This window comes from Varanus komodoensis, unplaced genomic scaffold (assembly GCF_004798865.1).
Source record: "Varanus komodoensis strain SLA01 unplaced genomic scaffold, ASM479886v1 scaffold33, whole genome shotgun sequence".
NCBI lineage: Eukaryota > Metazoa > Chordata > Lepidosauria > Squamata > Varanidae > Varanus > Varanus komodoensis.
In genome coordinates, this window is record NW_025335817.1 from 7,421,995 (window position 1) to 7,447,677 (window position 25,683).

The window sequence follows — 25,683 nt, forward strand, 5'->3', positions numbered from 1 at the left end:
CAGAAGAAGAACATGCTTCTTTTATTCCAGAAAACATTTCTTTGAAATGTTCTTTTTCAGCTTGAAAGCAAAGGCAGGCTGAAGCTTATATAAATGGAATTTGTTTTACTTTCAGAGAGTGTTATAACTTAATCCCCACCCCCAGCACAAGAGATCCAGGATTCAAAGAACCTCTTGGAGACACTTCCTGTTTTCATACAAGGCCCCCTTGCTTTCCCTACCAGCTGCAGTCCCAGCTTCAGAAACTTTTTTTTCCAATTTCAGAGGCCACTTCTTTTAAAAAAGGTGGGGTAGTAAGAACAAGGTGGTAGGGAACAAGCACTGTTTGGCATGCAATCGAAGACCAGGCCCACCATAAGATATTCTATCATTCCTGTTCAGAAGTGTTTCTGGACACATGGCTGAACAACTTCTTGAGATGGGAGAGGAGCAAGGTCCAAGTACAAGCAAATCCAATGAGCTTCTGGACTTCTCTTACTATACACCAGCACCTAGATGGATGAGTTAAGCAGAGAGTGGAGGGTAGTGTTCCTCCAATCACAGTCACTATTCCATCCCACTGACAAGTCTCATGGCAGAAATCCCACTCCTTGTATATCTTGACTCTGGACTGCCAACTGATGGTCAAATTTGGCTCAGGTACTTCCGGTTGCTCATACCTGCCATCCATTTATTTCAAGGGTCATAATTGCTATGGCAATGATAGCAAAGTAAACTGATCAACATATTGTGTTCTATATATTTTAATAAATATAGAGATTTACATTTTCATTCATGAAGGCACAGAAACTATTAATTTTTCACATGATCTAATATGTTCTGTCTCCCTGTCTTTCTGATGCATATAAATGATCTGATGTATATAAATGAGAGCACCTGTATGCAACCTACTCCCTGGAAATACAATTGAGCCAGAGTTATTCCCTTAAGTTCCTTTGATTTTAATGTGCTCAGTTTGCCCAAGTAAGTTAACGGCATTTAATACTGTTCACCAATGATTGGCACCAATTATACAAATCTGACTGGAGACACTAAGATTCCCTAATTTTGGCTTGTAAAGCATCACAGGTTTTCTTTGCATCTCCCAGCAGCATTGAGGTATTTGGCTTGTAAAAAATGGGGTTGTCAACTGCAGCATACCCTACACCCAGGGTGCGCTTCATGACAATGACCTGTGGAAGAAATAAAATGGCAACATGAAAAGGGCTGCTCTGACCATTGTACGATGCCTACCCTACAGTCATATGGCTGCAACCTTCAACTCGGTGGGGCCCATCTCTCTACAAGTGGGTGTACAAGTACTGAAGGGACTATTCCAGCAGTTTGTGAACCCCCTTTAAAGTTTCAAGATTAGAAAGACAGAATCTCTCTTTTAAACTATGCTTCTTCCACTCAAAACATTGCAAGGATATAGCACTATAGGCTACTGACGGAAGACTGCACTGCCCACACATGATCTCTTGCACATAGAAAAATAGTACCTCCCGGAGAAGGCCATGCAGAAAAATGAATGCTCATGCCAACAGGAAAAAAGCAAAGTTTGCAATATGTTATGGATATAAATCAGAACTAATCTGGGAATAGAATTCAGAGGATGTAAATGAGCTCAAGCTTTCCTGATCACACGTTTCCAGTCATCAAAAGATAACTTCTTTCTGTTTTGTCCTTTGCCCATTTGTTTGCTAGAACAGGATCACTGTATGGCCATCAAGGGATTTAACTGGCTTCTCAACTGATGCCACTGAAACTGCCCTCACTGCAATTAAGTATGTAGCTTTTGAGTAGGGTCTGGAAGAAGTCCTCAACCCCACTTGTATTTCAGGCTAGCTATTGGTTGTTCTGATGTGGAGAGAATCTTACAGTCACAGACTGAGCAAAACACCATCAGTCTCTTCTGATTACTTACTTGCTTAGATTTCCAGACCTCCAACACAGGCATGCCTGCTATAATTGAGTTTGGATCTTCCTGGGCTGCAGAATTCACAGTGTCATTGGCACCAATGACCAAAGTTAGGTCTGTGTCTGAGAATGAAAGGAAAACTCATTGCAAAACAACACTTTGGGATTTGAAAAGCCACTGCTATTTCTCAAGAATTGTAGCTGCAAATAATTTCTCTGTCCCATGGAGTGGGTTTCAGCATCCAACCAGATAAATCAACAAAACCATTTGCTGGGCCATGAAGAAGGGTTGGGGAAATATAGGGAAACTCTGCAGCCATGGAGGCCATGTTTGTTGGGGTTCTACGTTGCTTAGGGTGCATTTCTTCGGCACAAATGCTTAAATAACACCTCTATTGGTGAGGGCTCCCAAAGGAAGGGCTCTACAAGCTGACCCATGTGTTGAACTGGCATTCCTGACTCCCCAAACTGACAGTGGAATATCACCTACTCACACAAAGATGACAACTCATCCAAGAAATGAGCGAACAAACTAGCACTGCTGCCTGATGTTTATTGTTTGTATTTATGGCACCACTGCCCCATGTTTCTAAAGAAGTTGAAGGCATCATGGCCCACACCATGTTGACATCAGGACAAACATGTAAGTTAGACTAAGCTAAGAGTGCTGACTGGGCCAAGGTCATCCAATGAGTTTTAAGTCCAAGTGAGTATTTTAAATCAGAGTCTCTCCAGTCCTCGTCCAGCAATAGGATGGCCATTTAAAAACTGCCGAAACAAACAGAATGCCTCAGCTATGAGAGGCAGTATGCTGCAGCTGGACAGTGGCGTGAGAGTTGGGAGATCCAGGCTCTAGTCCCTATCTGGTCATGAAAACTAATTGGGTAACTTTGGGCCAGACGTTGCCACTCAGCCTAACCTGTCTCGCAAGGGTGTTGTGAGGATAGAATGAAGGGGGGAATCACATAAGCGGGTATGGGTTGCTTGCACGAAAAAAGCCAGGACATAAATATAATAAATATAACAAATACATAAAATAAATAAAGCAATTATAACTATGTTCACTGATGTTTGCAACTGCTCCTAAGATTATTTCCATCTATTATGATTGGTCAAAAACAGCCTCTTGTTTGATGATACAAAGTATAGAAGCATCAAACCTTTGACAAACAGGGATGGGGTGTGTAAATGTGTGAGGTCATTTTCTGTGCGGGAAAAAAATCAAAGAACTCCTTGAAGGGATTCAAAGGAAAAAAGATAGGTTTTTTTCTTTCAAAACACTGAATTTTAGACAATTTAATATGTTTAAATGCCTTTTCAGCCATCACCCTTTGCATTCTAGTCTGCACACCAGAAATGTTGCTTGTCTCATTGCTTAGGCAGATTTCATACTGGAATATCAGTCTGACAACTGTAAGCTGCTGATTCATAGATGTGATATAAGATTGATCATTTAATTCTGGTCCAGCAACATCATCCTTTTATCATTCAGCTATAAAACCTGACCTCCCAAAGAGACATCAAAGTACTTGCCCTCTGATAAAAAGTCTGGGAAAGCAGACCACCTTTGAAGCTAGCCGAGAAAGTATGCTACAGAGCAAAACTGCTTTCCAGAGTCATACAGATCTTTAATTATGAGGTTTAGGATGTGGCCCAAAGCCACCGAAAAAGTATGTACCAGCAGTAGCACATCTGGAATGCATAGTGCCAGGTGTGCAACTGGTCCAGATGGTCTGCTCCTTGTGGAAGAAGACAACTGTGGTCAAACAGGCATAAACGGGATCAGTTACCTGGGTAGCTTGCATGAAACTACTAGGAGCAAGCAGAGGAGGATGGGGGGATGAAGGCAGCGCAGCAGAGCCATGCAGGCTAGGGCAGATTGCAGTTCTGAGCTGATGGCAGCAGTCCAGAACTGCTGGAATGGACTTTCCTTAGAGAAGCTAAGTGGAATCACTTGTCCATAATCTTTCAGTAATGCCAGATTCAATACATTGACAATGGGCCTTAGGAGCTACCGGTACCGTCTAGGAACTAAGGAAAAACTATTTCAGTTTGCGTTTTCATGTGAATTTAGCTAATTTTTACTTCAGAACCACTCTGCAAACCAAAAGTCAGTGATCCTTCAAAATGTGAACTATGAATTTTTCAACTATGAAATGTGAACTATGGAATTTTTCAACTGACAATGCATAGCAAAACGCATTATATTCCAGAAATCCTTGCCAAAATTGTCTCTGATGGGCAAAAATGCATGTATGTAATAAATGTGCATGAATATGCTTATGAATTTTCACAAAAACTTAAAAAATGTTCAGTACTCAGGATGAGACACATTTAATACTGAAAGAACTCGAAACTGGAGCTGACAGAGTTGTTCATCCCTATTGCAGTCTCATGCTGCGCTGGAAATGCTTGTAAACATGAACAATTTTGTCAGATGTTGTTTGCTCCCGTGCCACTGCTGACTTTCCCAGCAGTGCCAGTTGAGGTTTCTGAAAGTCTCTGGGCAAGGCACCCTCAGTGAATCAACCTTCTTGCCACCATTGTCATTCTCTGCTACAACTCTCCACTTCTTCCTCATCATTTCTGCTGGCCTGCCTGACATGCAGAGAACCGGGAAGAAGCAGCACTGGCGTGGAGGGCGGAGGGTGAAGATACGAACAAGCGGAATGCAAAGGTAAGAGTGGGGCAATTCCAGGGCACTCCTGCAAGTGGCGTGGGACCTCGGAGCCATTCAGAGCCTCGGCAAAGGGGAGCACAGTTCATCTGCTGTTGTGCCCTCCAGAGCAACTGTCGAGTTGTTCACTAATTTAATATCAGATTTACAAGTTGCATTTCCTTTGAGCTACATGAAACTTTGCTCTTATCAGCTCTTAAGTCTGCACCTTGAAGCACCATTAGTTGTACTCAGTGCTAACCCTAGACCCATTGAAACAGATGGGTCTTACATTAAACCATAACTGGATCAAACCGATTCAGTTCCAAAATACCAGTTGAGATAAATTCATATTCTCTGCCCTGGCTGCAAAAGCAGACAACAACACTAACATTTGCAGGATGGTCTGACCAAAGGAATAGCCAAGGGTGTGTGTTTTCCACCTCCCTCATTCTTTACCTGGGAAATCTTCATTTATCTCGTCCATTTCCAGCACAATGTCATATGGCACACCGGCTTCTGCCAACAGAACATTCAGCTGCCCTGGCATGCGGCCTGCAACTGGATGGATACCAAACCTGGAAACCGAGAGAGAAAAGAATGGCTGTTTTGCATCTAAGACATGCTGAACTAATAAAAGAGAACTGATAAATGTCAGCAATGCTTCGCACGTGGACGCAGGCCAGTTCTAACATGCCTCTCCATCCTGACTGAACCAGTTGCAATAACTCTGTGTGCATGCGTGCGGCAAGGGCAGCCTGCGATCACGAGGGGCATTTAAATGGGCCTGCATCATTTGCAACTTGGAACAGGTGGCAGGAGTTGTTCCCTTATTAACAACCCTGCGAGTTAGGTGGGTGGATCCTGATCGCAACCGCAGTGGGGACAAAAACCCGAACCCCTTCCCTGTGGTGTCAGTCTAGACTACCTCCCTTCCAGCTGCTATTTACTTATGAAAAAATGATCATCATAACTAGTTTGGTCCTAGATCATTGTATTAATTGGCTCTCGCAGATACATCCTCGGCTACTGATGCTCTGAGGTGGAACCTCCCCCATTCCCCCGAAGGAGGAAGAATGTGGCTAAAATAATACAGAAGGCCACCTCCCAAGTGAAATCTTAAGGAGGCCCCCTGAGTATCACAGCATTCTTCAAACCAACCTCCCTTAATGTTTGTCGCAACTTGCAATAAATATTGTCATCACAAGACAGCAGGGAATGGCCATGTTACAAGAGAAAGAAAAATCCAGATTCTTGGTGGCCTGCGAAACAAAAGGAGCATGATACTCTTTGTTCTGCCAGGAGTTTGGGCGCAGAACAAAATACAATGCACAGATGAAAATCTGCAAGGCAAGTCGCTGTTTTAAGGGGCAGAGGCGCCATAGCTTTAATAGCTGCATGGCATGCAGGAATTCTTGGGTGCATCTTTCCCCAGCACATACCTTTAGGGAGCAGGAGAGCTTTCATTTGCTGAGTTTTGCCTGTGTTGCAGCTGTTTGGATAGCAGAGCTTGTACTGATATAAAAGGTGGTAACTACGTGTCCCGGGTTCAACCCCCAGCTTTTCCAGGGAGGGCTGGAAGGCTGTTGCTGCCATTCAGTGTTGAAAATACAAGGCTAGATGGACCAATAGTTTGACTCAGTAGCTTTCCATGTTTCTATGTGCCAGGAAATATATACCAAAGATGCACTCAAATACCACTCAATTCTCAAAACTTAAGGATGAAGACCTTAAGCTGGGTCTAAATTTAAGTGGGATCAATTAACAGGGCACAAATACAATTTCCTATTAGTTCCTTTCCACAGCAGCCTTCTCAGCTACCTGCAAATGCCACATGGAGTCAGGAAATTCTGTTGAATGGGGAGGGGAGCTCTCTCTCCCTCTCCCTCTGTGTGTGTGAGAGAGAGAGGCAGGGGAGAGAGAGGGTAGGGATCCTCAAAAATTGGGTGAAGGGACTTTCCATTGGTGGGGGAGGGAGCTCTTGGATCCAACTCATTATGTACTCATACGTGCTGAGATTAGGTAGAACCAACTGGTTAAGCAATATTTTTGTCTGTTTCGAGAAAACTCTCACTCCAGAACAGGGATGAGGAAGGGCCACAGTTCCTTCCCAGTAAGTGGCTGTGAGGACCAGAAGCACAGCCGGTCTCCTGGGACTAGAGCTGCCTTTCCCAGCATGCTGCAGTCTGTTTCCATCGGCCTGTTTGGTTGCACTTGCCTGACTTTCTTTCCTCGTTCATTAAGCATTTTCGCCATGTCTGCAATGGGATACTGAGCCTTGGCTGCACAGAGACCCCAACCTGCAACAATGCAAGACAACATCAGTGCTGGAGCCCATGCTTGTGGGATGGCAGGGCCTCTCCACACACTTCCGGTACAGTACATGCATCCCATCAGCAGCTACCTGGCTCCTCATTCCCCTTACTGTCCTGTCAACTGACTGGTTCCTTTCTCCTTTCCCCTTACCTTCCTCTTCCTGTTTGTCCTCTGCAATAGGCAGTGGTTGTAACCATTTCTCACCCAGTATAAATTTTAATCCAGACGTCATAACCGTTTCTCAAAGTGGAGGTGCTCCAGCAATGATAGGCTGAAACATGCTGTGCAGTTGTGCTGTATGGTGGAAGAATTAAATATATACTCTCCCCTTTAGTAACTTTAAGTTTGGATTGTCTTTGGGCAAAGCTACTTTAGTTTAGTTCCATCATGACATTTCCATACTGCCCAATAGCAAAAACTCTTCAGGTGGTTCACAAGTAGAGGTTAAAATCACAAAATACGCATTTATAGTAAGTATAATGTAAATCTAAACCAAATGATAACAGCCAGAGATAAAACCAAATACAGTTGTCCACAGCATGCAAAGCATTGACGCAGTTTAAAACTGAAAGGCTAAAGGGGTTTTTTTTAAGCCTGAGGAAAGAAAAAGTTCTCAACCTGGTGCCCAAAAGACCATGATGTAAGTGCCAGGCAAGCCTTCTGGGAAGGACATTCCAGAACGAGAACACAACGTCCCTCCTAGAAGGTCCCCTTTCTTGTAGCCATCTGTCTAGTTCACCTCATCTTATGGAGGATTCACAGATAAGGAGCCATGATAGGATCCAGGAAGGTATCTGCTAGATGCTCTTTCAGGTAACCTGGCCCAAAGCCAGGTGGGACTTTAAAGATTAATATCAGCACTCTGAATGGGGCCAAAAATGATGACCAAGCAGCATGATGAAAATCGGCCAAGAACCATACTCTGTAAAGCTCTGATCCTGGAGGATTCCAGGAGCTGTAATCCAACACACCTGGAGAGGGAAGTCACTCCATATGGTCACATGGAAATGGATTGTCACCGATCGCATTAAAGTGAGTTGCCAACAGACAAGCAAAAAGTTTACCAGAGTGTATAATAATTGCCACTATAGACTGTGAGCCACAATAAGGGAATGAAGATAGACATTTGGGTGCAGATAAAAAAGCATAAAGAACCAATACAAGCCATTGCTAAGAACACCCAGTGCTGGTAGGGAAGAACCAGAGAGAAATCGCTCTTAAGTTCCAGATTAAGCTCCTTTCCAGGGTCTCATTGCATATGCTTCTCCAATCCCTAAAGGAGAGGAATTTAGATATCATACCCAAGAGGAGCTATTCGAGCACTGTAAGTATGCAACATTAATTTTCCATTCATGCCTGAAAAAGTATCCCTGAAAAATTAAATTTGCTGCCCCGAGGCCCACCTGCCCCCAAAGCATAAATTTGGAGGAGATAATGAACTTCAACATACCAATGTCTCTGCCCGTGTTGTCCCTCCTTTTCAAGTAAAACAATAAACTGCCCAAGTCAGAGGACTAGATAACGCAAAGGATACATTGGCCCCTCATGGCCAATTTAAAAAGAGGGCCTGCAAAAGTATTCAGGCTGAAGCTGTTTTGCCAAGACCAGCTGGTTTAATCGGACACTCTTACGAAACAATTCTTTGCACCCAGCACCTTAAGGAACATTTCCCCTGCCTCTGCCATGAGTAGATTTTTTGTTTCTTTCCTTTTTGGCTATGGACTCAGTCTCATCCAATATAATGTGCTGTTCTGGTTTCGCAGAAAAAAGAATCAGGAGAGGGGAGGAAGCCCCATGACGTATCTTGCACTCACTTAAGGTAACTGAGAAATTGACAACACATTGAGAAATAGCATCAAATGCTTAGGAGCTGTTTTGCTTTTGTTCAGGTCTGTGTCCCCAGCCTTATAATAACTAGGGGTGAACTACCACTGAAAATTTCTGAGTTTATTTAAATTTAACGAGCTCTGCAGGATGCTAAACAGAATGTGCAGAGAAGTAAGAGAATTAAGTCAGCTGTCCCACAGCTGCTATTTACAGATTTTCCAGTCATCATTCATACCCTTCAGGTTCTGCCCACATCAGCACGGACAAACAGGAGCCAAAGGGCATGCTGATTTTGGACTTGGTAGAGCAAAGTTTTTCCAAATCCACGTCCTGTTTCTTTCCTCCCTCCTTCCTGCATCAGTGAAAGACCTGAAACTCAGCTCTGGTTTGCTTCAGAAGCATCTACACCTGGCAGTAAGAGAACCCTGCAACTTCCCTGCAGTTTCCCAACTCTCTCCCTATCTCCTTCCCTTCTTCTGCTATATGAAATGAAGTTTCCTGTGGAAAACATCATATAAATTCTATATATCCCTGCCAGACCACTATGATCTTCAATGGAGGTCCTTCATGCTTCATATCAGTATATATATATATATATACAAGGGTTCTTCAAAAGGTTTCCATACTATTTAAAACTCTATTTATTAAGAATTTCAAAAACAAATTACATCACTTTTCTACATAGTCACCTTCCTTTGCGATGCATTTTTCCAGCATCATACCAACTTTTTAATGCTGCCAGCAAAAAATATATAAAATATATTTATAAACTATAAAAGCACGGAAACTTTTTGAAGACCCCTTGTACTTACATACCCTTTCATGTAAGTGTGTGTGTGTGTGTGTGTGTGTGTGTGTGTATATATATATACACTTACATATGGAGGTCCTTCAAGCTTCATATAAACTCCATATATCCCTACCAGACCACTAAGTTCTTGCTGTTGCTGTAAACTGCCCAGAGAGCCCTTTGGACTATGGGGCAGCATATACATTTAATAAATATAATCCCCTGCTCTCTCTGTGTATAATATTCTGAACAGTTCTGAGGCACACAGAAAATATGTAGCGTATTCCAGGTCAAAATATTTATCACAGCATGCTCATGCAATTTGATCCTCAGCTTTCCCCATAAACATGTACAACCATCTTCTCTGACGTCAGCTGAAGCACCCCAGAGTAGCCAAGCCTTCTCTCTGAAATGTGTATTGATAAAACCCATGGAGATCAATGGGCTGCAAACTACTCAGGAACCTTCTTCCAGATTCTCTTTATCCAATATGACTAAGGACTCAGTCCTATCAATTATCCAGTGTAGGACAAGAGGACCTGAGAAGGTGAGCACCAGCTCCCTGTCATCCTACCCTGCATATTTTGCTAGATGAGCCTCCATCTTTTTATACCATCCAGAGTAGTGGTTTGAAGAGGGAAAAAAGAGGCTACCAGACTCAGGATATGCCATGTCTTGGACTCTCTGCTCTTGTCCACTGCCCACCCATTGGAATATTCCCTTTCAGCCTCTCTGAGGTTGATTTTCCAAGTGTGTAGGTGGCTGGAGCAGTTCTTTAATAACTCCGGTAGTCTATGGCCCATCAGATAATATTTCAAGGCCATAGGATTGCTCCCTAAAGGCATATGCTTTAATAACTACAGAATTACTTTGAACTCCACAGAGTGAAACATTTGTTCATTCGAAGACATTATGTGAACTGTAATACATATCATGCTGAATAACACAATATAGAATAGAATAACATGGTCAATAATGTTTTCTTAGGCCATATGCTTGATTCTTAAACATTTTAATAAATTGTGATGCAGCTCTTACCAGGTGTAATGATAATGGAGTTAGCTTCTTTTATCAGTTCAACTGTTTGATCAATCCCAATTTCAGTGTGTGTCCCAACTATTTCCATGGGCTTTCCTCCAGCTGTAGAGGTTGTACCATATCCACCCAAAATGACATTTGGCAACGATCGATTCATGGCCTAGCCAACCACAAAACATCTATTAACAAGAGGTCAACGGCTTACTAGTGAGCCAAGAGAACAACTTTAACCCTGTTACTCCATGCAGATGTAATGCCTGGCCACAGTAAATTCAAACCAATTTACAATCCTCCTGTGGGTCTAATTCTTAATTCTGCTTTGCGTGTGCAATCTTAACACATGGATAAAGAAAACAAACCATTTTCAACTTCACATCTCCACACAGCCTGCATAGCTCATAGCTAAAGTTCTTCCTGTAACACAACTGATAGATGGTTGACATGCTACAGCAAGGATTGGCCCCTTTCAGGGGTTATGAGGCTCCATTGCCCTCAGCAGGAACTGTGCCTGCTCGGGGACTGGCTCTAAAATAGTGCCACTTTACTGCCTTTGCAACACCACAATTTTCTGCTTTTAAAAGGAGGGTCTTTCTCCTCCCAGTTCTCTCGTGCCACCAGATTTTTTCATCTTGGCAACGGTGCTGTTGGCAGCAGGGCTGAAAGTGTAGGAAAGTCCAAAGCGCTGCATCTGTCCCACAGGCCGCTTGTCATTCAACCCTCCCGAAAGCTGGGAAGGAGAGAGATGTGGGCATATGTGTGTGATGGCAGGGGAGGAACAGTTTGCCAGATGCAACAGAACCCGCAAAGGAGATAGACATTTGAGATTTTTCAGGTAGCTGGGAACCAGGCTCATAGGTATGTCCTTTGGGAGAACCAGTACTGATTTACAAGAAAGATATGGCGCACACAGATGCGTGTGCACACTGTTGCGGGTGGGAAAGATAGCTGCTCTTGGCGCACATTCTCAAGGCCTGCTGGATGGACTTCAGAGGAGGAAGAGGAAGAGCAGGAATGTGGGCCAGTTCCAGACACTGAGATGAGAGAAGTGGAGACACTCATCTCAAAGCCAGACTCCCCAGGAGTGCAGGCAGCCCCTGGAAATAACCAAGCTGTACAGTTCGTGGGAAGGAACTTGGAACAGGGGACTTTCTCAGGGATAGACGGGGCAGGTATGGCTCTCAATCCTGTGATGTGGCCGAACTAGAGGACCAGGGCACAGAGAAGAGGCAAGCTTGTTTTCAGAAGGCCCCTCCTGAAAGGATGGGGATCAGGCATGCTCATAAGGAAAGTTCTTGGAGGTGAATACTAGACTGAGTTCAACGGACTGCTCTGTGCATGCTCAGAGATTCAGTCTGGATATTTGTAGTATGGAGAAGCTTTGGTCAATAAAGAACATTTTTGCAAGAAAGGTCTGTGGCTTTGAACGTGTGAAGGGAGGAACCCTGGCCCATGACACACAAACACAACAACCCAAAAGTACACAAGCCACAAAAAATACACCATAAATATCCAGTACTCTTTCCTTAGAACACATTGACTTTGCAGTGTAGCCTTACCCAACCTGGGTCTCCCCTGCCCAATGTTTTGGATTGCAGCTCCCATCATCCATAAACAGACAACATTTTGTTCATTAAACTAGGGTTATTGTTTCTTCCTTGGGCCAATACAGGTTGTCCAAAACACCTGAAGGGACCTAGTTTAGGGAAAGCTGTTCTACCAGGTGTGTCTCCTCATCTCCCTGCAACCTGGCTACTTCTGAGTCATTAAATATGATCCATGGAAGAAATAATAGCCCTTGCTTAACGAAAAGATTGAAAGCTTATAAGCCAGAATGCACAGAGGCTTCACTTACCACACACATGATGTAAGATAGGATAGCTCCAGAAGAACCAATCAAAGCTCCAACAATGGTCATCAGATTGTTGTCAAGAAGAAACCCTTCTGCACACAGTGCCCATCCAGAGTAACTGTTGAGCACGGTGATCACTACAGGCATATCTGCTCCGCCGATAGCTGCTGTCAGGGTTACTCCCTGCCATTTGTATGTGCCGCAGAAGGAAAGGAAAATCAACTGTATGTTCAACTAAATAACATCGCTATTGTGAAGACTTTCATTAATTCAGAAGCACAGGCTAGCCCTACCATGAGGCAGAGAGATGCAGCTACCCCAGGTGACAGATGCTGGAGGGTGGGCAGCAGTGAGGTCCTGGAGGACCCAGCTGCGGCTGCTACGCAGCTCATCCCGCACCTCCTAAGCTAGCTTGCTTTCCTTCGGTGTGGTGGACAACACTGTCCCATTAACAGTGATGGCTTCTGCATTGGAACGGAAGTTGGCACCATTTTAATTTCTGCCTCAGCTCACAAAATGTCTGGGCCCAGCCCTGCCATTAAGTACAGACATGGAAAAAGGAGTGCAGAGAGACAGTCTCGACTTCAAGTAATATCAGTACATTTCTCAGGCTGTGCACAAGCAGACTAGAAACCAAGTTCATGTTAATAGACAGAAGGACCAGTAAGGGTAGTGTGGAGACCGTAGCTCCGTATGGTGAACCTGCCGATGCAATAGTTCAAACCAATTGACACAGAGAGAAAGGGGAGGCCTGGAAGTTGACCATCAACAGTGCATCACCTGGACAGCCTAGCAAGCAGATGCACTGGTTCTTGGGTCACAGTCTATGGGGAGATACAACATGTTTCTATTTAAAATATGCTGATTTAAATAAGTTATTCTAATATTTTAAATTTTGTGTGCATGTGCAAATGTTACATAAATTGATGTCCTTTCTTGTCTTTTTTTGGGGGGGGGAGGGGGATCCTGCAATTTCTCTTTTTTAGCAACATATAAGTAGCAACCCTAATATGAGTCAACCCATCTTGGGAGCAGCTTTATTGGAAGCTTTTACAGCCCTCTTAACTTTCCTAGCTCTCTTAATTCATTTTAAATGGATGTGCCAAGGATAGGATTCGGTCCATACAAGGATCCAGCCCCAGCGTATGCCTCTTTGAGCTGCTTTGAACAAGCAGATATACAAGTACTTTATTTATTAAACAGCCAAAAATACATTCTGGATTAAAAACAAAATATCTAAATTAAAATGTACCATGAAAGCAAATCAGTAACAAACACCGCAATAAAAGAAATACATAGCACCAACCAATTAAAATCCTATTCATCAGCAACAGACCCATGTATAGGCCAAAGGACTGCCTAAATCGAAGAAGCCTTTGCTTGTTGGTGGAAGGAAAGCGACATGGATTGACCCCAGAAGCAGCTACTGAGAAGGGCCTTCTGTTCTGTGCACATTCACAATTACGAGATGCACACAAACTGGAAATATAAAGCACTTGGGTTCTTTATAATTGTGGGACCAGTTCTTGATTCAAGCCACCTGCCTTCTGGCACTTCCCCCTTGATCTGACCCAGGCAGGCCCTGTGGTCTGCCATACCTGCTCATACTGGGTTACTTGGGTGTCCTGTGTAGAACCTAGCCTAGAAAATTAGAAAATTATTTTTTAAGTATTAATAATGGTGCAGCAGGAACTTTCAATAGGCGACACCCAATGTTTCTGAGTACAAATAAGTCTTATTTATGCCAAGAATCAATTTCATCTTGGGCATCTTGGAGACTTGGTGTTGCACCAGGTGCTCCCGACACCCTTTCAAAGGACAAGCTCTCACTTTCTCCCTCTCTGGATTCTAACATGCGGACATCTGACAGACAAAACCAGTAGCTTATTTTACTGTGCTGCCCACTATGAGAAAGAGGTTGGAAAGGGGTTGCTTACATGGTTTGTGGGATCTTGTGAAGGGCCCACTCGCTTCGTTAAGGAATTTCCATAAAGTTGCACACATATTCTGAAGTGAGTTCTGCAGAGTCCTTGGAACGGCGCCCGTTCTACCCACTCCACCCACAGCTGTTCTTGCCATTGTTCAGCAGATGACAATGTTCCTAGGAGATGTTTTTGTGCTACACTGTTCGAAATTCCAAGTAGGTAGGACTACCTTTTCTGTGTTTCTTATACAATAGGTAAAGCAGTATGAGTTACTAGGCCCCGCACACACAAGCAACCCAACTGGGGCCTTTTCTTTCTTTCAGGGTCTGACACCAAGGCAGCCGCAATTGTATATCCCAAATTATCTTGTTTGGGCTCAGCAGCACAGACTGTGTTTCTATTTATTTATTTACTAAATTTATACCCATCCTTTTGGTCTGGCAGACTGACAAGGTGGCTTTTCATGCCAATAGTGGCTGACATTCCAAGAGTGCACTCCACCAACCAGCCCAACCACGTTCTGGAAAGATAAATGTTACTGCGGTCTGAAAAGTCAGGCAATTTCAGGGTGACCTGAAATACCAAACGTCTTCTGTGACTGATCCCACTCACTGACCTTCTGCGTGGTTTGGTCTGGTTAGGCCCAAGACTTTGTGTAATGACGATAATGACATTGCATTTATATCCTGCCCGTTTTACCTCTTGCAAGGAACCCAGAGCAGCTTATGCAGTCCTCTTCCTCTGCATTTTATCCACACAAGAACCACCTGATGAAGTGGATTAGGCTGAGAGTCTGTGACTGGCCCAAAGTCACCCACCTGGCTCCATGGCTGAGTTGGGACTGGAACCCGGATCGCCCAAGTCCCAGTCCCATGCTCTTAATTACTATACCACACCGGTTCTTTTGTTCGTTCTGGTTCTGCTCTTAGCTCTGGTTCCAGATCTGCCCATCCAGAGCTCTGGGGATTCGTTTTCTAAGTCCAAAGATTCCATCTCTATTACATACCATGATGGATGAAAGTCCTGAAACCCCGAGAAGACAGGCCATGCCAGTGGTATAGCTGGGGTCAAACATGAAAGGAATCATGCCCCCTGCTGAAGCTGCCAACAATCCAGCGTTCAAGTAATGCCGACCAGGCAGAAGGAGTGGAGCGGAGTTTAATATACCTGAAGCATCAACAATAAACAGTTTATGTTTTGCTGTGTGGATAACTGAAATGCTAAATAAACAAGCCAAGAAAATTTCAGTTAGCAATTTCCAGGTAGGGTTGGAAAAACCCCCACCTAAAACCCCGGAGAGCAGCTGCCAGCCAGCATCTATGGCAATACTGGACTAGCTGGACCAAGGTCTGGCTTCTTTCCATGCCAGCTTCCTATATGCCCATTCTCTGATTCAACAGCTGGCAATCCAAGCCCTTTCCCTTTGCCAAAGACACTCCTCCCATGTCCTGTGTTGAATCATTTGTTTATTTACAAACTTCAACATAGCTGGAGCTTCCTAGATACCAGCATGTTAATACAAATTCAGACTGTCCTCATTAACTATGGGCAGTCTCCATTTGCTGGCAATTCCTCATTCTTATTTTCGGTCTTTGGGAGATGCCTTGTTACATGTTTTTGTTAGAATTAGTTGTTAAACATGCTGTTCCTCAGTTTGCTCCCTTAAAAACTAAAACTGTAATTTGGTGGAATAGATGCATTTTGTCCCTTAAAGAACATGCAGGCAAATGCATATGCGCAAACACCAAGGCACATATTCAGAAAGCCAGTCTGGAGCCTTTTTTTAAGGCTGTGGCTGCCAAGCTATGCATTCTGATCTGCAGATATTTTGCTATGAGATAATCAGATCACCTGATTATCACCTAAAGAAGAAACCCTTCATTTAAAGCAGTGCCAGACATGTCATTGAGAAGTAAAAACATGCAGACATAGCCAGGGGATGAGGAACTACAACAGCAGTGGAGGACCTGAGGCCTCCAGAGCAAATCCAGCTGCCCCAGGGTCTCCATCTAGCCCTCTGTGGTCCTTCCTTCTGCTGGCCCCACCCATTTCCCCTCAAAGACCAGTTGTTTGGCAGTTTCCTGCTTTTGCCTCTTTCTTTCCTCATTCCAAAAAAATTAAATCACCTCTCCCAAGGGTTTTGTTGGTATTGGAGGCATGTGGCCTGGCTCCCACCAAGCACTGAAAAGCTACTCCCCAAGACTGTCTCTGAAATTGAATTGTTGGCCCTACCACAGCGGCTGGATTTGGATGTCAGTACAAACCGTGGTTTGTTGCAAAAACAAGCTTCAATGAACTGCAGGCTCTTGGGCTCCTCCTTCTGCACATGGGGGAGAGAGTTTGGAAGCATTCTTTCCTCCATTCAGTTACCTACAGCTTCCTGTGTCATCTGAATCAGGAACTCAAATTAACACTATTATGATTAGTTTATCTAAGCCAGCTTCAGTAACTAGGGTTTCAAAGTAGCCATGGTTAGTGTTAGTTAAAGAGGGTCACACTAAATGCACAACACATTTCAGCTAGCTAAAACTAGAAACAAAACCTTCCCAGATTGGCCATGCAAGAGGAGAAAACAAGTAAGCAGAGGACAGAAACCTCACACTCCCTGCAGCATGTTCCCATTGTGGTAATCACAATATCTGAAATGCTGCAAGCTCTTGCACACCTGGGCAACAGGTGGGGCAGTGCACAATTGTGTGGGGAAGGAGGCACACAGGAAGGTTCATTCCTCCCCATCAATCCTCTTTCCCCAACACCCAGCTGACTGGGGCTGAGAAAAAGTAGTCATGAGCTGGGGTAGCATGGAAGGAGTGGGGAGTGCAAAAGGCACCCGGAAACCAGTCATCCCACTCCAGAGCCAGGCAGCCAGCTTGCAGAAGGGAAACTGGGAGTGTGGACACCCATTGCAGGCTGCTGAGAAGTCCCCAAGGGCTGCATGTGGCCCCGAGGCCAGCACGTCTTGCCCACCTTTGGTATGATGTGCCAGTCTTGCCTTCACATAACAGTGGGACAGGGGAGGACTGATCCTTGCTATGAGAAACCAGGCTATTATACAGACTTCCCTCTGTTTTCCTCTTGGATTGATAGATGGAACTAATTTCATACTTAGCCTTGCTTCAGCCCCTCACCCCTTGGTATTTAGAAGTGAAAAAGAAATGAATAAAATCCAGGACTTGGACTGTGTTGCAAGCTGATGAACATGGACAGCATAAAAGAAACACACAAAACTGTCCTTGTGGGGTGCTTTGGCAGGGAGCCTCCGCATCCAAAGGCACAAGAAGTGTCAATCCCTTGTTGCTATAAATCTGGGAGGCCTTGCCTCCAGCTACAATTTGGTCACTGCATTTTAAGGAGGGGATGGGCAAATTTGGGAAAATTCAAAGGAGAAGCCAAAGCTATTAGACAACACGAGGTGGAGAAATGTTGAAATGAGTTGGCTGAGAAAGGGACGGGGAAAGAATGCCATTGGTTTTCCAGTACGTAAGAGCCTAAAGGAGACATTTGTAATGAAGAAAAGTGGTTCTCGATGGTTACTAGGAGAATTTATGTTGTTGTTGGAGTTGTGCTCAGTAGTAGGGTTGGAGGAATGTGACTGAAAGAAGTGCTGACAAATGTAAAGGTGAAACAAGGGCTTAATGCTTGTAGCAAAAATTGGCTGTGGACAGAATGAATCAGCGGGTGCTTATAATGTCAAGCAAGAAGCTTCCTATCCCCCGGAGCAGTTTTGCAACTGGTTTAAAAGTGGTTTTGATTAAACAAATAGGGTGATGGATAAACAGATGGGTGGGTCAACACATGCTCTCCCCGTCTCTCTCTCTCTCATTCTCTCTCCGGAACATAAGGAGGCAGGTATCTTGAAGCACGGGGAAGGGATGAGAGCAGTCATAATTGGTCCCATGTTTAACTTGCTAAATTATATGCCTTTTGTGCAATATGTGGTATTGCAGCCATGTAAAATTCAATGTGTCTCCAAGACCCTTCTTATAAAATACAGGGAAATTTGTCAGGAATAGCTTTGCTCCATAAAGAATCCATACCCATCAAGTCATCCTATAAGATGATCGGATAACTGCAAAGGAAGTGCAGGATTTGTTAACCACAGACGGAATCTACTTCTGGGCAGGCAAAACTGATACTATTAGCCTAGAAGGATGGATATACAGAAGAAGACTAACTTGTGTCACAATTTAATCCTGACAATTTAAGCTGAGATAACAATTGGATCAGTATCACTCAGCTATCTTCATGATTTTTGAGGGCTTTGAACCCAGTTTTCCTAGACTAACACTCTGCCCACTACACCATATGGCAAGGATCCCAAACCTTATGGTGTTGGTGGGCACCTCTGAATCATTTTGGGCATTATAGAAAATGGTTACCCAGTTACAAAACATTCCTCTCAGAAGGGCAGCTGGTGAGAATAAAGGAAAGGAACATAAGGACCCAAGAACTTCAGGACAAGGCAGAGGTGGTAACTGAGCTCCAAGCCACAATACTAATCTTTTGAAGTGAAATAAAGATGGTACTTATAGGCAGCAGTTCACTTTGCAACATGCCATCTTCCAGGTTAAAAACCTGGTAGCCAAACTAAATGTCAAGAAAGAAATAAAAATCAGGAGAGGTGCAGAGCCCACAAGAAACTGAGATAATTGTCAGTGGACACATCAGTGTTCGTGGCCACCCCTCTGGAGACCCCAACGGGACAAGTGATTACTGTGCCTGCACAGTCCATGTAATGCCATTTGTAGCAGCAGAGCATTTCATCCGCTCTGTCCTTAATTTGCCATGTCACAACCAGTTGTTCACAAGCTTAGGCAGTCTTCAGGCAAAGCCGTAAGTGTTTCAAGGATTTTTTTTTTAACGGCTGGCACCAATCCTTATGGAAATGCATTGTGAACAGAGTTCCTAATTGTTTAAGAGCCTTTGACAATCCATGCAGAAGTCTGTACCCCATAACATAGTGTGTTTAAATATAAAGAACCATACCTTGCAGTTTTCCATAGGCTACTAAAGAGCCACTGAATGTCACTCCCCCAATATAGGTGCCCAAGTAGGCCACAGTTTTGAGAACATTAGCAGATGGGTGAACATCAAGGTGTGGATATTCAATCATGTACTCAGCAATGCATGTCAGAACTGCTGCCAAACCAACCAGACTGTGAAATGCAGCAACAAGCTGTGGAAGGTCAGAGATTTCAATCCGTTTCGCAATGGTGAGACCTGCAAAAGGAGGGGATTTAGATCCAAGATTAAAACATGCAATATTATATTTCATAGCCACTCAAAAGTATAAACATCCAGTTAAGTAAGAAAAGACTGTTTACTTTCTTAAATTATTTCTCCTTTTTGTGCAAGTACAAAAGGAACCCATAGGAAATTGTAACCTTTTAAGTCTCCTCCAAAACAAATATCACAACAAGAACTTTGAAGACAATGGCATCTAAAGAGTGTTGAGAAAATGGGAAAGGCTCAAGCCATGAGTCCTTCTGGGAAATATGGACTTGTGTAAACTTTAGTCATAGAATTTGATACCAAGATGCATTGTGTCTCTGGACCAAGGGTGCAGAATTTCTTTTAGCCTAAGGGCAGAATTGCATTTTGGAATTGCAGGGACCACATTCCAGTGCTGGGTGGACCCAAAGTCAAAAGGAATAGGGCCAAAATACCAATATATTTGAGGCTACATTCTTACTTCCAGTAATTGATTTTGGGACTCTCGGATGGCTAGGTTGGGCTCCCGGGTCGAAAAGCTCTACATCCCTGCTCCGGATTCTGTCAAAGGAAAGATGCCACCAAAATAGATGGAAGAGCTCAGTAGGACATCTAACAGTCATTTTTCAAGCCCTGCTCTGGGTTACCCTGAAAATCGAGAAGGAATGGCAAAGACACATACTTGAAAGCTTGCCCTCTCCATCCTTGCCATGTTCATCCATGGAACACTGCTGGATGTGTCTTCACAGTGCACTAACAAGAGGACAGCGCAACCCATAAAGCACAGCAGGGCCTTGCCTTATGCAGTAAGGTGAGCGACAAACCATTCCCAATCCCAGCAAGGAGGGCCTGCTGCTTGCTTACACAACCTCCTCCTGCCATGGAACTTGCTGCAGACCAGCCGCCCACCTGAAGACGGGGCAAGCTCTCGCAGGGCCTCCCAAGCACTTCTTCCAGTCATGCAGCTCTCCAAAGGCGGGCAGCAGAGGGAAGGGGGGGATGCATGCCCCCAGAGAAGAGGGGAGGGGAGTGTGGACGAGTGGCATGAAGGGGCGGTTGACAAGACTACCTGGCACCCTCCAGCTGGGGGCAGAACCAGAAGGAGGGACAGGTGTCAGCCAACTGTCCCTCCTTCTTCTACGCAGACACGTTAAGCCCCCACCGCTGTGACGCCCATTGCCCATGACCACCCCAATGGCGGCGCCCACGCGCTCCCCAGGAAACTCAAGCGTCGGCATGGCCAGGGACGACTCCATAAAACAGATTAAAATACAATAAAAACTTTAAAACAATCAAAAAAAACTCCCCCTTTCCGCCCCAGTACAAAATTAGAAATCCCCCCCACCAACCTAGCCAGCCCAGCCCCACACAGCCACGAACGGCCACAAACGGCCACAAACGGCAGCACCGCCCTCTGGCCGTCACCCCAGATAGTTAGCTAGGGCCAGTTTCTATGCTGTTGCAGCGGTAAGGAAGTGACTTCTCTGTAGGTTCAGTTATATTTGAATTCAGAGATTCCACAGGCTGAGTCAATAAAGAGGTCCTTTACCCAGTTCCTTCATGCATCATAACCTGTGCTAAGGAACAAAAGCCCAGGCTACCTTTTATACACAAATATATAACGACTGAAAGCCCATTTAAATCTGTCTCAAATGAACTGGACTTACCCATCGTGCCACCCATGGCCATGGCTGTAGACATCTGGGCTAATAGTTCTGGTGATGGTTTCACAGCACCCAGTGTAGCTGCTAAGCCGCCGGCAACCCCAATCATGCCTAGAGCATTGCCAAGTCGTGAGGTGTTCTGACTAGACAGCCCTGCCAGGGCGCCAACACAGCAAAGGCCTGAGCCCAAGTACATCATCTGAAGAAAAGCAAGAAGAAAAGCATAACAATTGTATCCGTGGGGTTGGCGTACCTACATCCAAACACCAAGTGGTGAATAAGAATTTGAGCTGTCTAAGGTGGCTATGTGGGATACTAATTATTAACCAAGAAGGGGAGATCATTTGTTTGATCCCTTCCTTTCCTTGAAAAATGAAACCATTGGTGGACCTACTCTGATCTGGCAGAGTTCTCTCAGATGTTGTTGACAGGAATGATGGTAAACTGAGTCTGAAAAGTGCCCAGCTGCCAAGAGCTGAAGGAAAGATGTGTTAGGATTACAGAATGGGTGACAGCTAGAAGTTTCCTCCAAATGTTCTGAAAATCAGGTCTCAGACAGAGAGCTTGGCAAGCAGTGCATAGAGGTTTTGGCTAACCAGGTTATCTGCAATCCAGCCTTAAGCTGTTTACAATGTGAAAGTGATATGAATATCAACTTAGTTCCTGGATCCAGTCAGCATTGGATTTTTAACATGAGCCATAGCTGGAATTAAAAGGCTGCTGCAGATAAGAGATAGCTACTAATTCATTTCAGATTTTTTTAATTCCTTCGTGCCGTAGTGAGGAACCTCTTGGAGTCTCCAGAAGATCATAGGCAGGTGCACTATCTCAGTCTGCTGCCCAGATACTGACCATGGATGGGCAAGTTCAAGGTTCTTCTTCAATCCTGACTTCTTAAGGTTCTTTATCTACTTTGGATGGATACCTTCAAGGCTCTGCTCTCCTGACTTCTTAGGCTTCTTTATCTGTAAACTGGAATTGGAGTGGGCACATCTCCAAAAAGTTCTGTCTTCTGACAGCCCTTCAAATAAAGGATTGTTCCCTGTAAAGTAGGATACATTGCCCCCTCCCACCAATTTTATTTGCCTTTCTCTTGGGTCACACACAAGACTTTGTAGCTCAGGTGCAGAAGGAGAGACCCCAGCTGCAGAAAACAGATGAGGAGCACCATGAGTGTGAAGTTTTGCTTGGGTTGGGTTGAGCCATTTTTAATCAGGTTATATCATTCTGCTTATATTAACTGCAGAATATATTTTACCAAACCTTTCCAATAGCTTACACATGTCTGAATGTTTTATTGTGCCCTAAATTGTTGCCCAACAATTTTGTTGTCTTTTGCCTTTAAAGGGTCTTCTGCTTAAAGCCTTAAAAACATATACACAAAGTAGGGTGCATAAGAATAAGGGATTTGGTTCTTTCTATCACATTTCCTCCTAAAAGAGCATAACAAAGGAAGAATTGGTTAGCTCAAGATTAAAGTTGCTTACTAGAACCATCTTTGTTAGATTTATTCTGTTTTTTCTACACAAGTATTATTTTAAAAGGTTTCAGCCATCCTATTTATGGGTGGAAGAGTAACAGATCACTAGTTCAAACACATTTTAAAGATGCCAGCCTTTGTGAGGTCATTCTGTCAGATTTTTCCTCTTTCTTTGATTCTTCAGTGTTTTGATACACCAGGATCCCTGCATGACCCTGCACTTATATATAACATGTGATGCTGGCCCCATGCTTGAAAAATGTGTGCCATTGTCTTCTATTCACAAATGTTCAACATTACCTTTAGGAGAGAAGCTACATTATCAAATTGGTAACACTTAATAACCATTCTCCTCACCCCCCTCCAAAAAATGTTCATAAAGGCTGGGCTGCAGAACCTAATCAGAACTATCTAAACCTGGGTAGGCAGATTTTGGGCTTGTGATATGCATTCTCTTTTTCACTAGAACATCCTAGATCTACTAATCAGAGACAGGTGCAAAATACTGTGGGGAGGATCAGTTACCTAATGCCCCCCATCAGCCACACACTGTATGTACAAATCTACATCTGTGCATTACTGTAGATCAGAAATCTTAACATAAAACTCAGAGTGGTCAGCAGAGCTATACAAAGTCCTGGTAAAAGACAGTGGGATCATATTCCAATTTTCCTAGGTCAGGAACAAAGAGAACGAGACCAAACTAGCCAGATTAAAAAAAAAAAAAAAAAACTTTCAGTTTTCCTTGCTATTCCTAAACTATTTGGAGTAAAGCAGAGACCCATGCTGATCTCCTGCAAACCATACACATCTAAGCAGATCCCAGTCAGACTTCTGTCATTCCATCCTCATTTAACCAAGCTTTCTTTTATCTTGCAATTCCTGTAACAGACACGATTTATTTATTTATTAAAACATTTTTATGCCGCCCCATTCGCCGAAGCCTCGATGTGTGTCAACACAAACTTTGTCAGATGTGTGATATGTATACATATGTAATATACCTTTCTTCTTGCTAGAAGGAATAGAAAACTAACCCAAATCATTTCAAATTTCATGGATGCAGCTCCAAAGCAGCTCCATTGCCCAGGAGTAAGGACAAGGAAAAGGGGCCCCCTCGGCTGCTGGCATAGTCAGCACAGCCGGGTAGATGGCCCAACCTCCACTTTATACTACACATGTCATTACTGAGAAGTCACTGTGGCTTTCACTCTGACCTCTTTAAGGAAGACTATTCACTCTTCAGCCAAAAAGGATCCCATAAAATCTAACATGCAGAAATAAATAAATAAGATCAAGGGACATACATTCTATAGATCTATGTTGATATAATGTTAAGGCACGATTCTAAACCCTTTTCACCAGTTTTTTTTTAAACTAGGTTCAAGACACTTTTTAAATAGCAGTATGGCATGCCAACTCGCTGTTCTGTATCTCAAAAACATTTACCAGCATCTGTTCTAGTCTACTGTTCAAGCTTTGGGCTCACCTGTATATTTAATAAAAGAACAGAGTTTTATTGAACAGCTTTCTTTGGTTTATTGTTTGATGGAGAGAATGGTGTCACACTCCATGACCTATCCGTTAGGCATGAAAGTATATTTTAATGTTTACAATAATATGAAGAATCAAATTTCATTTAAAAATGCTACTCTCTAAAAAGCAGTTTTCTAAAGAAATGAAGGTTTTATACCTACTGATTGCTAAATGATCTAAATTCCAGAGTATTAGTCAGGTTTCCATCCAGAGATGGTTTTGTTTCCATGATGCATTTTGAACACAAGCCAGCCCAATAAAATAGATCACCCATTTGCTCCAGTTCTTGTTAAAAGTACTTTAAAGGCCAGGTTGACCCCTTATTATTTTTTTTCTGTCCTGGTTTTTCTGTAAATGAGAAACACTGAATCTTAAGGCTTGTGCAGGCTTCCAGTTTTAGAAATAATGGCAAGGTTTCCCCCCATTCTGCCACATCGTCCACTTGCAGTCCTCCAAGAATGAGTGTTGAGACAGCAGTTCAAATGTTAATAAGAAATAAGTTGCAGGAGACTTAAGGGGCAAAATAATCTTACTCTCAGTTAAATGCCTTTCTAAATCTTTAAACCAAAAGGACAGTAAAATTGGGTTGTCAATTTATTTATGCTGTAAGCTGTCCAGAGATGCAAGTAATTGGACGGCATACAAATTTTATAAATAAATAAAATTCTAATTGAATACTGTCAGCTTGGAAGTAGAATATATCTGCTTCCATCAAACAAATGACCAATCAACCAAAAAATTAGGGGTGCCATCCTATGCAATCCTCTTTCTGCTTAGGCTCCATGCTAGCTCAAGAATGCTGTGTGTAGAAGGATTTCCTTAACATGGATAGGATTTCAGCCCTAAAAAAATAAACAAAAATGTAGAGTGAGGCAACAAGACAATTGGGAACAAAGATGTGACATGTAGCACAGAAAGCTGCAGGTAATTGTTTCATCTGGCTTGGTGATGCTCTTCTTTACTTTGCTTACTCGTTCCTAATCAGAGATTGGACAGCACACAAAAGGCATGATCTCTGACCTGTTCAATGCCGTATCCACTGAGAAGAGATGCACCATAACCTCCAACAAATACTCCTCCAGGGATGAGGTACAGATAATTATACTCAGGAGGATCAGTTGGTCGCTTAAACATATCCAACATTCGCTGGGTAATTAAGAAGCCACCTGGTAGAAAAATCAACAAATGGTTTGAATGAAAGTGAAGTAGTAGCATCCATTTTGAATGCTAGAGGGAGATACACTCCAGCCTGGAATGTATACTAAATTAAAGTTTTTCCTTGCCACTGAACAATTATGCAGAATAGGCTGGCCCTTTGCACAAGGACATAAAGTGGAAATGCATCACTAAAAATAACACAACATAAATATATTGATCACCATACTTATGTGTTTGCTGATTAATAAGTATATGCTTCCAGAACTGAGAAATGATGGTGGTATTGCAAACAGAAATACATTACATGCCACTGTATGAGTGCAGTCAGATGACA

The 25,683-nt window shown here is 43.4% G+C and overlaps 1 protein-coding gene across 1 annotated transcript in view; it reads right to left on the bottom strand.

The window, feature by feature from the left end:
- Positions 1-725: 725 nt before the first annotated feature.
- LOC123027621 (NAD(P) transhydrogenase, mitochondrial-like) overlaps positions 726-25,683 on the bottom strand; it is a 61,956-nt gene continuing 36,998 nt past the window's right edge. Inside the window, exons 13-22 of the mRNA XM_044438594.1 lie at positions 25,212-25,357; positions 21,179-21,374; positions 19,287-19,520; positions 15,307-15,467; positions 12,379-12,558; positions 10,527-10,686; positions 6,774-6,855; positions 5,015-5,133; positions 1,907-2,022; positions 726-1,172 (exon numbers count right to left, since the gene is read on the bottom strand). Of these exons, the coding sequence (XP_044294529.1) occupies positions 1,032-1,172; positions 1,907-2,022; positions 5,015-5,133; positions 6,774-6,855; positions 10,527-10,686; positions 12,379-12,558; positions 15,307-15,467; positions 19,287-19,520; positions 21,179-21,374; positions 25,212-25,357 (1,535 nt within the window). The 3' untranslated portion in view covers positions 726-1,031. The remainder of the gene's footprint in view (positions 1,173-1,906; positions 2,023-5,014; positions 5,134-6,773; positions 6,856-10,526; positions 10,687-12,378; positions 12,559-15,306; positions 15,468-19,286; positions 19,521-21,178; positions 21,375-25,211; positions 25,358-25,683) is intronic.